A 13895-nucleotide genomic window follows, 5' to 3' on the forward strand; every position below is an offset into this window, starting at 1 on the left:
CTGGTTGAAGCTGCAGGCCTTAGATGGATGGAGTTCTAAGCCCAAGTGGAGCTGTGGTGAGCTCTGGTTGAAGCTGCAGGCCAAAAATAGAACTCTAAGCCCGAGTGGAGCTGTACTGAGCCCAGGGTAAAGCTGTAGGCCCAGAGGGATCTCTAGATGGGAGTGGAGCTGTGGTGAGCCCTGGGTGAAGCTGCAGCCCCAGGGGAATCTCTAAGCCCGAGGGGAGCTGTGGTGAGCCCTGGGTGAAGCTGTGTGTCCCGGCTGAAGCTCTGAGCCACAGGCGGAGCTGTAATTCGTTCATTGATAGAGCTGTAACCCCAGTTGGTGCCGCTCGCCTTGAATGGAGCTGTTGGCACCGGTTGGAGTTTTAATTTTTTTTGAAAATAGCGTGAACTGGCCCCGAAGGTATTGAAGCGCTTCACACAAGAGCCAGCTACATTACACAAGGCCACCCACTCCTTGTTTGAGGCACGGGGAGATTAAGAGATTTGCCCAGAATCACAGGATGTTGAGCCGACGCCAGGACTCGAACCCGCTTCCCCAGTTTGAAGGCCGAACCCAGCAGTACAGGTTCCCTGCCCGGCGGAGGTGGCCCTGGCCTGCATACGGGGCCACTCATTAGTCACTGGGGCCTCCTGAGCCACCCCAGCACCCCTGGCTTCCCCAGACCTGACTCCGACTCCGATGTGAGGGCAGGTAAGGGCCCTTCAAAGGAAGGCTCCTGTGATGTATGTGAGCAGTGAACACCTCCGTCGGCTAATTACAGGGAGTGCGAGGGTGAGGGAGGGCAGAAGGGAGCAGTGGGGCGAGCGAGGGAAGGGTGCAAAAGAGAGAGGACGCTGCCCGACTGTAAATCTACCAGAGAAGGTGTCTAAGAGACAGCCTGCTTTGATGCATGAAAGCTCCGCGGGTTCATGCCCGTGCTGCAGCTTTCCCTAAAACCAGGGTCACTGGAATTATGTGATACCACGGCCCGGCTTTTTCCACATAAATATGGATATTGCCACATTTACCACGCAATCCATCATCTGCTAAATAATCTGCAGATTAAAAAAATGGTCTCCAGGTCAAACAGAACAAAAGTTACTGAAAGTGGGGTGGCATGGGTTCGCACTTTGTAAAGACCTTTTGCAAATGTTAACTGGTCATCTTTCGGAATCTTCCTCTGTATTTGGTTGTTAAACTGTTTGGTACTAAATGAGGTGAAACCCTTGCCCAGACAGCATTCCCAAATGGAAACATTACAAAATAATGAAGTAAAAGTATCAAAGACGTGCCGCGTTATGCCGCATAATTTGCCTTTTCTTGCCGCAAAATGGAGTCAACACTACCGCATAATGTTGTGCTCCCCAGTCTCAGAATTCCAGTGGCCCTGCCTAAAACCCATACCCTCTTGTGTAACACAGCCTCGGCTCCAGTGCACACCACACAACTTAACACAAGGATGCAACCAGTGTGCTGCTGAAGGGAGGAGCTGTCTCGGCTGCTGAAAGGAGGAGCCGTCTCAGCTAAGATGCTCTCATCATGTCACAATCTGAGTGCAGTTTAACTCGGTGCGCACTCATGTCTTATGGGCTTAAAATAAATCGACAAAAGACTTACTGCTGCCATCTAAGTTAAACATGTGTGCATATCACTGCTGACTCAGCCATTCATCCTTCTGGGGCAGCTATTCTGAACGCCAGGTGCCAACACAAGCAATTGGATGTTCTGGAATAAAATGCGATGTATAGGTTGTATAACATGCCTTTTAAACGTTCTATGTTGTCTCGGTTTTAATTAACCACACAAAAAAATAAAATAAGTAAAAGCAGCAAGGTCACTGCCCGCCCAAGAACAGTTGTAATTCAAGGCGCGTGAACTCGCGTTCTGTGGCTGCCTTACACGGCGCGCGCTCTTTGTGAGGGTGACCACATTCAACTGGCACACGCGGTGAAGGCGCGTGCTGGGGCTCGAGTCAGAGCCGGCGGGGCGGGCGGATGGAACGCTGCTGGTGGATCCCATTGAGAGGAAGCGGCAGGCCCCCTGGTGCAGGGCCCGCGCCCGGCCCCCGAGATCCCTGACCTGAGCCACCAGACCGAGGAGGAGCGCAGTCATGGACCAGCAGAAGCAGGAGGAGGGGAAAGAAGAGGCCATGCTCAAGTAAGCACCCCCAGCACCGGTGTGTGTACGTGTGAACAGGGGAATTCTTGTAGGGAAGGGGGAAGCTATCGGAGTGCCTTTTGGGGATGCTTTGGGGGCGCCATTCAACGGAAGGGGGTATGGAAGGGAACTTTAGAAGTGAGGTGAGGTAAGGAGGGGGGGTATGTGCGTATGTGTGTGCATGTGTGAGTGTGGCTGTGTGTGTGCACGTGAGTGAGAGAGGCTGACTTGCTGTGTCAATGTGGGCCGTGCTGGACGTGCACGTCCACAGACCCGAATCGCTGCGCGTGCCCCGGTCTGAATCGCTGCATGTGCCCCGGTCTGTCTCCCTTGAGAGGCATCTTGGCAACAATAGGTCTCGAGGACGAGACCTAAAAATGGTTGTATGTTTGTGTTGTGGTGTGGAGTGGAAAAACGATGGATTTGGGCCCAGATCTTTAGACTGGGGTGAATGTGTGACATTGATCCACATTCTGTCCATCATTGTTGTGTTTGCAGTTACCGCTCTAAGTGTACTGGGGATGCTCAGACGTGAGTCCCAGGCACTCCACACCACTGGAGTCAAGCTAGCCGGGCTGATGAGAGGTGTTACCTCGAAACCGGGCCGGTCCTCGGATGCTTGATTCCGTTCTGGGAAGGACATGGCTTTTGTAGTTCGGACTGGACTGTTCCCATGGGGCACAGGGTCAGCGCTGATTTGCATATCGCCATTGTCTAACCCAGGGTGGTGTGGAGTGGAAAAACGATGGATTTGGGCCCAGATCTTTAGACTGGGGTGAATGTGTGACATTGATCCACATTCTGTCCATCATTGTTGTGTTTGCAGTTACCGCTCTAAGTGCACTGGGGATGCTCAGACGTGAGTCCCAGGCACTCCACACCACTGGAGTCAAGCTAGCCGGGCTGATGAGAGGTGTTACCTCGAAACCGGGCCGGTCCTCGGATGCTTGATTCCGTTCTGGGAAGGACATGGCTTTTGTAGTTCGGACTGGACTGTTCCCATGGGGCACAGGGTCAGCGCTGATTTGCATATCGCCATTGTCTAACCCAGGGTGGTGTGGAGTGGAAAAACGATGGATTTGGGCCCAGATCTTTAGACTGGGGTGAATGTGTGACATTGATCCACATTCTGTCCATCATTGTTGTGTTTGCAGTTACCGCTCTAAGTGTACTGGGGATGCTCAGACGTGAGTCCCAGGCACTCCACACCACTGGAGTCAAGCTAGCCGGGCTGATGAGAGGTGTTACCTCGAAACCGGGCCGGTCCTCGGATGCTTGATTCCGTTCTGGGAAGGACATGGCTTTTGTAGTTCGGACTGGACTGTTCCCATGGGGCACAGGGTCAGCGCTGATTTGCATATCGCCATTGTCTAACCCAGGGTGGTGTGGAGTGGAAAAACGATGGATTTGGGCCCAGATCTTTAGACTGGGGTGAATGTGTGACATTGATCCACATTCTGTCCATCATTGTTGTGTTTGCAGTTACCGCTCTAAGTGTACTGGGGATGCTCAGACGTGAGTCCCAGGCACTCCACACCACTGGAGTCAAGCTAGCCGGGCTGATGAGAGGTGTTACCTCGAAACCGGGCCGGTCCTCGGATGCTTGATTCCGTTCTGGGAAGGACATGGCTTTTGTAGTTCGGACTGGACTGTTCCCATGGGGCACAGGGTCAGCGCTGATTTGCATATCGCCATTGTCTAACCCAGGGTGGTGTGGAGTGGAAAAACGATGGATTTGGGCCCAGATCTTTAGACTGGGGTGAATGTGTGACATTGATCCACATTCTGTCCATCATTGTTGTGTTTGCAGTTACCGTACATGTAACGGTGTCACATTTGGCAAAAGGTACATCCTGTGCCACAAGACCATGTGACACAGGCTCTCAGTCACCCATACACATATATCCCATCACTTCACACACATGTTCATACATCCTCACAGACCATGTACTCACAGATGCACATGGCAGCCCTATCATAGTACCTCTCGTGACAGTATTTTGGTCAAACCATAGTATCAGCCTTTATGGACATTAGGTATAAAGTTAATGAAGCGGGCGAGGGGTTGTCTGATAACAATGCGCGAGTTACTTGGCCTTCAGTAGACCACGACGATTTTCACTGATCCGAAGTAGCTCTCATTGGAGAAAAGATTGGAGACCCCTGTTATATAGCAAGAGTATAGTCTATTAGATCACAATAGGTTTTGTACAACTGGTATCCTAATCTCACGTATTTGAAAGTGTTTTCTTATGGGAAAATCCAGAAAAAGGAATTTTGGTGAAATACAGTATTTGCCTAAGATCACACAATTTAAGCAGGTAAGTAGTGATTTTTCCAGTTTTTCTGGTTTCTGTTTATACAAATCAGCCACTAAATGATTATCGGTCTCTTCTTTGTTAGCCGCTTTGTTGTAACCACTTTGTGCATTTTTCTGCAGTTTTAATAAAGTGTGAATTTGACCGGAAGGTATTGGAGCACAGGGAGATTAAGTGATTTGGCCAGAATCACAGGACGTTTTGCCGGTGCTAAAACGATAACCTGATTCCCCATTCCCAAAGTCTGCATAATGCCACATCTTCTGTAGAGGAAAGTTAAAAAGCAGAAGCCACTTGAAAGTGCGTTGTGGGCTTGAGGTTCCAACAGGACTTTGAGCTGATTCAGAACGAGGCTTCATGCTTATGCTTTCTGTGGCTCCCACACCTCTACCATCCTCTTTCACTTGTATCACGTCTGAAGTATCGCAAGTGCACTGCAAGTAACAGAGATGAGCAGCCCACTGCACAGGCTGTACTTCCACCCCTGATGAGGGTATAAGAAAATATGTCCTTCACAGTGATCATCCTGTGGACACTCCATTTATGGTCAGCCCACAAAATATCAAGCTTGCCGCTATATGACTTGAGGCTTACTGTATAAAACAGGCTTCCGTTCTAGTCTAAGCGTACTAAACGGGGGTGTCAGGGCCAAAGGATAAGGGCATGGGCACCTATCTAGTGCCTGTGAACTCATTGAGGGTAGGTTGTACAGGGGCATAGCTATCAAAGGTGCAGCAGGTGCAATAGCACTAGGGCCCAGCCGACTGAGGGCCCCGCTGAACCGTGATTGTTGATTTATTTTACTACCCAACTAGTGGTCGGGGAACATTTGCTTTACTTGCATTAGGGCCCATGGATGGCTAGATATGCCACTGGGGGCAGTTGGTTTCGCTCTGCAGCTCCGTACGGGGTTAGTTCCCTTTAGAATATTGTGTAGATTAACGCTATGAATAGAGATCTGGTACAGTGTGTGCAATTTAACCAGAACTTAGCAAATCTTATCATATATGTTTAACTGAAACGCACAGGAGCCTCCTTTATTAGTGAGAACTACAAACACAAGAGGCAACCCCAGCAGGTGTTTTGCTACATCGATTGCGCACCATATGTGCAACTGGACCATTTCGATGTACTCTTAGATGCATGTATGCATGTGGGTTTGCACAATGCAAACCTAGCATCAAAGCAATGAAACACTGAGGATGGGGTAGGGTCTACGTAAAGGGCAAGATATAGAAGGAGAGGACAAGGGGGGCTTTTAATGTGGGGCACGTCTACAAGTACAGGAGTGAAGCACAATCCCCAAAGAATGGTAACCAACAAACACGTTACGTACACCGTCAAGGTTCAAAGGTCCATGCAGCTGGGTAAGTTGCACTGCCAATCACAGTCAATCATTCCTCTAGGTTCAAAGGATCCAGACAGTCAGGTGGGGAAGCAGTGGCCCGGCTAAAAGAGGAGGTCTGGGGAAGTTGTCTGCCCAGAAAGCAATGTATGGATTTGTGGCAACCTGCACAGGAACAGACATTCCTAAAGCAGTGCTTAATTTGAGCTGGTGGTTTCCTTGCTCAGCACTGGCACTTAATTGCCAACACTGGCCCTTATGACAGTCTGCTGAAAGGTGGCGCTATTTGTTTACTTTGGAGACCAGCACGACATTTGTTGTTTATTAATTCAATATACATTAACAATGACCAACACCGGCTGCCAAAGACATTCGAATAGGTTTGGGGGCCTGGAATAGTCAGAATAGTCACACTTGTATGAGTGTGATGGTTAGTAGTTTGGTTGTTACTGTAATTGGCAGAACTGACGGCGGCAATGGGTGGTGCAAGTGGAAGTGGCCTCCTGACAAATGCCCCGGCACTTATTCTACAAATGAAGCCCTGCAACACACCAAACTGTAAGGAAAGAAGTGATGGGGGCATGATACTCCTCTGTGGGCAGCATCCACCCTCCATCTAACAACCAACATTCTTAAAAATATATAAATGTTTGCAATGTTCTATGGCTAACCTTAGCAGGAGATGCTAAACAGAAACCATCAAACGATTCTGGTTAAAGTGCCTCTTGCTGCCTCCATGCTCCTGGTAATTATAAACTCACACAATTCACCTAAAGAGGGTTGCAGTCCATGTTATTCGAAAGGATATCCCAGAAAAGGCGTTGCCCCTACCGAAAACACTCATACATTGATAGGCGAGCTACTTCCGGCTTTGGTACTTTATTTAGGTCGAAGCCTTTCTCGTGCTCTGCCCTCTGGTGCATGCATTACAGCCGGCTGGTTCCCCACAAAGAACGGTCATGTGTTGTCTAGAGCCGCCCTGTGCCCTTCAGTTCCCGGGTTTGAAACTGGAATCTCTCCTCCCATCCTGGAGAAGCGAGTGGTGCCCATGGCAACGGGCCGGGGGAGCAGCAATGTCGATTCTGTTTACATCCAGCCACATACAGTGACTGGGCGATGAACAGAGGCCTGCCCAGAGAGGTGGCAGATAGCAGCGTGCAGTGAGTGGGAATGGCGGCAAAGAACAGCCTCTTGACTTAACTGCATATCCTGTTGGCAACAAAACTGCGGCGTGAATTGTGCGTGACTAACAATCACACTAAAATGGTAATGAAGGGCCATGGGCAAAGAATGCACTCACGCGGACACTTGCCTGAGGCAGAAACGGTGCCATTGCTCCACGTGACTGGAGCTTCTAAGAGTGTGTGTGGTAGCAAACATTTCCAAGTAAATCACGTCATATACGAACACCCGTGCTGGAAATGAAAAGAAGTACTCTGGTATCGTATAAATTGAGGTTCAAGTGTGTCAGAATAAAGGGAGGGGGCAAAGTCACGAGTGGTGCAGTCTGATAGTCAATATACATGTATCTAATAAAAAAAACTCTGCCTCACAAACATTGGTAAGGAAGACAACAATCGTGACAGTAAATGTGTTCTGGCTTACTTATTTGCTTACAAACAGGCAGGCATTTTAAAATAGCTTATCGGGTTAAAGCACCTGCTGAAGAAAGTTTTGCGTACCCTGCTATTTCCAGGGAATAGCAACCGTATGATAACTTTGGTGGATAACTCACTTGCTGGAGAGACCTTGGCGTGGTTGTAGTACAGGTTTGACTCACCCCAAAACAGTATAAGGACAATGTGTAACGTGAAGGACGCTGATTTGTATTTTATGTAGATAGTTAAGGACCATCAGCCTTATTCATCAACGGGCCGTTTTGCGAGCCCCTAATAACGATTCATAGCGAATCGCTATTAAGGACTCGCAAAACGGTATTCATGTAGGAATTGCTAAATAAATAGCGATTCCTACACATTCCTTATTTGCGAGTAGCAAATTGCTAATCGCAAATAAGGAATAACTCCCCATTCATTCCTATGGGCCAAAAGGCCCATAGGAATGAATGGGGAGTATTCCTTATTTGCGATTAGCAATTTGCTACTCGCAAATAAGATAGCGATTTAAAGGGTGCCAGGGGTGTCCAAAGGACACCCTGTAGCACCCCTTAAATGCAAATTGAAACAGGTGTTGCGCACACACATGTCCAAAGGACATGTGTGTGTGCAACATGCAACTTAGAAAAATGCTTTTAAAAGCATTTTTCTACGTTTTTGCTATTTACCGAGAGGTCTGACCTCTCGGTAAATAGCGACCCAAAATTGCATTTTCGCAATTTTCAAATGCTTCATAAATTGCATTTAAGGAATCTCAAATAGAGATTCCTTAAATGTAATTCCTCGCAATTTAGCGAATTAGCAATTACCGATTTTAGCATTTGGGATGATGAATCCCAAATGCAAAAATTGCTCTCGCAAAGGGCCAGATTCTCAGAATCTGGCCCTTTGCTAGTGCAATTCGGCTTGATGAATCAGGCTGTTACTCCTTTTGTCACAGAGTCCATTGTGTTACCTAGATTTTTAAATGTACTATCCTTGTAATATATATAGCACACTGAGCTATAAACAGACTTCAATGAGCTAAATGGAAACTGCAAGCAAGGACTACTTTTTCCGAATTCTTACATTACTCCAAGGTTGCAATAAAAGGGCAGCTTTGAGTATTAATATAGATTTTAGTATAGGCAATCGCAATCACTATATTCTGCAGAACCCACAGACGTTCTAAATCCTCCTAACTGTGTGTTTCTCCAATGCATTCCCTCCTAACATGTATGAGATGACTGAGACTCCCACACCTACACCGTAACCCTCATTGTCTTACAGTGCATGTATACCTCTTACATGTACACAGAGGGGTTGGGAAAGTCAAAACCCTGACTCAATCATAGTTTGTCTCTTAAGCACTTATAAAGAGATACAGCAAGTTGAGTGTCTTTGCTTTCCTCCTAGACTTTGGCATCAAGGCTCAAGGCACCAGTCTGCTCCTAGCCTAAAGGAACAATAGGATTACAGATGGCCATTTAAGTGAGGCATTTGCGTTGCAGCCGGCTCAAAATGAAAAAAGAAAAAATCTCTCTCATCCGCTGTAGGTTGCTGGTGTGAACCCATACTTTGCACAGTGGCTGCTGAATCTGTTCCAGTGTCTTCAAGTTACACCGGGACAAAGTTAGCACATTTCCCTGTGACCGGACTGAATCCCGGATCCAGATGTAATGGCAGCTGAGCAGACAGGATTCCCTTATTTCATGCCCTCACGGCCACAGCAGAGAAGCCAAACACGTTTTAAAGTGTTGAGTGAAGGTGAGGGAAGATGGGTGCGTGCCCAAATCCAACGCCGGGAACGTGCCCTGGTGGGTGCCTCATGCTCTAATTTATGAGAAAATAAGAAAATGCTTGCCAGGCAGGCAGCGCGCGCTGAGCGGATACCAGACATCTGTGGCAAAACACCGGTGTCGTCAGGTGCCGGAGAATAGAAAACACCGCGAGGCTGAGACAATAACAGCCATTGTAGGGCGAGACGAAGATGGTCCTGCCCGCGGGGCACGGAGGGCCCGCTGCCACTTGAGTGACGGCGCTCGCTCAGGCGTCCCGAGAGGGTGCAGTTTACTGGCAGCGCGGTGACAAGTGCACGGCGCTCCGGCTGTGTGTACAGACTGTCTGGTGCGCGCATCATCACACAGACATCCTCCGCCCGGAATGTGTCTGCGAGGGGGAGCTTCACCTGCGAATGCCATTATAGCTCTCTTTCTCGCAGCCGGTGTGCCAGTACCCACCCACAAGTGTGTGTGATGCCGGAGCCTCTCACTAGCAGAGAGACAGATTTTGTAAACAACGAAGATACTTTACGAATGCGATCAGATGTCTTTAAGAGAGATTAGCCGTATAAATAAATGCCTCTTCCCACGCCCTGGCTCCTGTCCCACCATGCACTGGATCTCGTCCACCGCCATCCCCCGGCTCCCGCCATCCCCGTACCTCTTCCTCCTCCTCCGGCGAGTCCGCGTCCTCTCGCCGCGGGTGCCTGCCGTTCAGCTCCATGGCTTCGGTGTGGGAGCCCATTCTGCCGGCGGGATCGCTTCTGCCGCTGGCTGGAGCGGGGAGTGCGTGAGGCCTGGGCAGGCGTGGGAAGCAGCGGGCTGCAGTAGGAGGGGACGCCGCTCTGCGGGAGGGGGCGGGGGTTCAGAGCGGCTGATGCCCGCGCGGCGCTGGCTGAGGTAAGGACTCTTCTCTCACCAGCCAAGTCGGGAAGGTCCCCTGCCGCAGGCTGGAAACTCCCACTACTGCAAAGTGGAAGTGAGGGAAGGCGGGGGTCTGAAAGGGGCCTGGGACTCAGAGCTCAGATACCGAGCTCGCGAACTGGGATACACACAGAATGCCGTGCAAAATACTGCAATGTCATTCATAGTAGCTACAACCTCTCTCTTTACAGCTACAGTAATAATATTTTTTAGACCTCCACAGCGCACATATCAAGTTTTAAATAACAGGCGTTAATAGCACCTGTTGCCAGCTTGTACAATGCATGCGAGACATTCACCAAGTCTTCATTTTAAGTATTATATCTATCAACTTCTTAATTTCACAATTCTAAAGTAGCCCTCATTCCAATGCAATCCAATTTATTCTCCGCATTTTAAAGTCGCTCTTCAGTGAACCCAGATGTTTCCGTTTATTGCCAGCAACAGATAAAATATGTCGTGAGCCCCAGCGCCATAACATATCTCCATGGGCAGCTTTGCCGGGCTTTCCGGTGGTTTCCGAAAGCACATGGACCTGACAGCTATGAATAAGCTATAAAAAAAAGGCTTACTCATATCATATTTGAGGCACGCGCTTCCTCTCTGCAAAGAATAAAAGTCAGAGCGAAACAGAGAATTCTGCAAGAGGGTCTGAGCTGGCAGTCTAGCTTCAACTTTCGATCAGATTGCATTTGTCAGGCTGGCCCTTCTTATGAATGACAAGTGTTTTGGTCATAAAACGTGAGCCCTGCTTCTCAAGTGTTCAGTTCACAACTCTGCTTGCGTGCGAGCGTGCAAAGAGGGCGGCACTGCCGGCTCGCCCGAGGCGTGCTGGCAGGCAGCCCAGGAGCGTAGCTCGGGTGCCAGGGGCCCAGGTGCAGCGAGCTCTGGTCTAATCTTCTTAACAATAAATGACAGATGCACGAAGAAGGCGGCGAGCAGGAGGAACCTCCATTCACAATGGTTTATTTACATGGTGCATGGAAGACAGCAAGTTTCCTTTTTAGATAAAGACATATCCGCCCATTGGACTGCCCAGTGTGCATATCTTAAATGATACCCTCACCAGCGTGATAAAAAAAACACTGGTCAGTATAAACACTACAACCTTTTGGCTTGAATGGGGCCTCGCGCCAATCAGTACATGACAGTGCTAGGTTTCTATGTGGGCCTGTCAAAATTCAGATGGGGGTCATGTGGCACATGGGCTACTTTTCAGTGGAGTCGATTGAGTCCATTTCGTACTGATGTCGTGGTCCATCCTCTGATGACTGAGAACCAGGTACACCCATTCAGCACTTCACCCTAAGGGTAGCGAGGTAGACAGTCAAAGGCTTACTCAGGAAAAGAGAGTGGTGCTACAGACTCAGGGCCATATGTATCAAGCTTTTTTCCATTTGCAAACGGGCTGATTCTCAGAATCGGCCCATTTGCAAATTGGAAAGATGTATCATCCCAAAAGGCCACCCCAAAATGGAGAATTGCAAAATTTGTGATTCTCTATTTTGCGAATTCAATTAAGGAACTGCAAATTGCGATTCTTTAAAAGCAATTCTGGAAGCACCAGAGCTTTGCTATTTATCCTTAAGGAATTGCAAATTACCAGCAACATCAAGTTGGTGGTAATTTGCAATTTTCTTTAAAAAAGCACTTTTTTGATTTTTTAAAATGCCATATGTCGCAGGGCATGTATGTGCGCTGTGATGTATTCCTATAGGTTCTGTATCGATCCCCCTATTCCTGACCCTATTCTGGTTAACAAGTTAACTAGCAGCCATCCCATGATGCAGAAACCGTTATCTGATTACGCCAGACCACGGCACAGGAGCGCGTTATCTGATTAGGTCATAACGCTTGCCATCTAATTAGGCAAAGCAATATTCCTCCAGCCCCTGATAAGGCATACGGAGTTCTCAAAACAAATCAAACCTATGACAACCTGGGAAAAACTCTGCGGCCATTGTTTTGATTTCACCGAGAACTTCAGCAAAAGAATGTGCTAACGACCAGTTCGTATGACATCCTTATTGACGTATCTATGTCCATCCTTACGTCAATCTCGGCACCTTACAGGTATAAATATTACCGGTATTGCCTTAAGCAAACACACGCGGTGGTGACGAGATCGGAGCAGCCAGACTTGCCGAAGCCCAGAGCAGAGCAGACCCCGCTGGCGCGGCCCCGCCTTCCTGACGCGCTGAGAACGAGACGCTGCTTTCTCCTGCCGAGAAATCCAGCTCCGGCGCTTCCGGGCAGCCCTTGCAGGCAGCCTGGAATATCGAGACCAAAGACGAGAGATACCATCCCTCAACCATCCTAGATTCCAGGTACAGAACTGAATAACCCCTTGCAGAGAATTCTTGAGTCAGTCACTTGGCAAAACAAACTTAACTTAAACTGCTACTTTCTATTCCCGCCCACGTATTAGGCTTAGGTCAGGTACACCGGGGTAGGCGTAGTTAGAAACACCAGTTGAGTACGATTAGTCAAATGTATATGTGTATGTATCTATTTCATCCATTTTAAACCACCATATGGCTTAGAAACCATATAAATGTTTTTACAGTATTATTTTATACTTCTGCTTTTATTGTATGCACTTTACTTAACCATAAGTATTGCGATAATATCGATTCATTTCTCTTGTATGAGAAAAGAGACTGATCAATAAATACCATCTTTTATTGAACACGCCCGTCTCTTCCTTTTCTCTACAATCTGGTGAGACTAAGAATGCACGTACTGACTGAGTAAAATAAGTTGTCTTTTGTTTTCACACGACTCTAGAGATACACTCTTGATTAGGGGAGAGCAAAGTTGTCATGTTCTATGGTTGTCAGAAACTAAACCCTTCTTGTCTATCCAGGGAGGTTCAACTCCTCCTTGCCTATTCGAGAAAGTTTCTAGTGAACTCTGAGCTAGCTGGCAAACCCAAAACTTTAAGTCTAATATCGACAATAGTAGACCTAGTTAACGTCTGGTCTAGGCCTATACTATTGAAGGTATTATTCCAATGCGCAGAGCCTATTGGGATAATAGGAACTACACTACATGGCGCCCAAACGTTTGGAAAGGCGATAAAACTAACGCAAGACATTAGAGTAACTCAGTCGTGCTTTTCCACTCAGACCCCTTTTTTCCCATAATACTCCAAAGACGTCTGGAGTGGGTGAAAGGTCATATCCGCCAAACCTCGCAGGAGGGAACTCCTATGTATGGTTCTTGGTTCAATCAACGTTGAAGGATACACTGTTCCAAAATATTGTGCATCTAATCTTTGTTTCCATAAGAAACCTGATCTGCAAACAAACGGAATAACCTTCTGGACAGTACAATGTCAGACAGCGAAGGAGAAAGAGAGGCAGCTAGAATAGCAGCTGAACTCGTAGCAGCTGATAATACTATGCAAGAAGCAGACCCGGATATAATACTCATCCCGGTCAACATAAGAAAATCTATAACTTTAAAACTTATAGAAAATGGACTGACACCGAGAGGTGGCACAGTCATATTCGTAATTGAGGCACACGAATATCGGTATTCTATTCATGGATACACTTTCCAGCAGCAAACGCTGTAACAAAGCACTTCCACTATTACAAAACAGAGGAACCTCCTGAAGAGTACACTCCTTTCGAGGAGGTGGAAGTACCACTTAAATTTCAAGAGCACCTGCTCTTGTTTAATGGCGCCCTAAAACATAATAATCACATCACCAGGCTCGGTCCATTAGGTAGACCAGGAGCAATGTGGCCGGTCCTAGCCGGATACACACCACATCCAGACATCG

The 13895-nt window shown here is 47.9% G+C and overlaps 1 protein-coding gene across 1 annotated transcript in view; it reads right to left on the minus strand.

Annotated features, from left to right (window-relative positions):
• Positions 1–10149, minus strand: part of NINJ1 (ninjurin 1) — a 220857-nt gene extending 210708 nt beyond the window's left edge. The window contains exon 1 of the mRNA XM_078661611.1: positions 9843–10149. Within this exon, the coding sequence (XP_078517737.1) occupies positions 9843–9926 (84 nt within the window). The 5' untranslated portion in view covers positions 9927–10149. The remainder of the gene's footprint in view (positions 1–9842) is intronic.
• Positions 10150–13895: the final 3746 nt, after the last annotated feature.

Source organism: Lissotriton helveticus, chromosome 9 (genome assembly GCF_964261635.1).
Source record: "Lissotriton helveticus chromosome 9, aLisHel1.1, whole genome shotgun sequence".
NCBI lineage: Eukaryota > Metazoa > Chordata > Amphibia > Caudata > Salamandridae > Lissotriton > Lissotriton helveticus.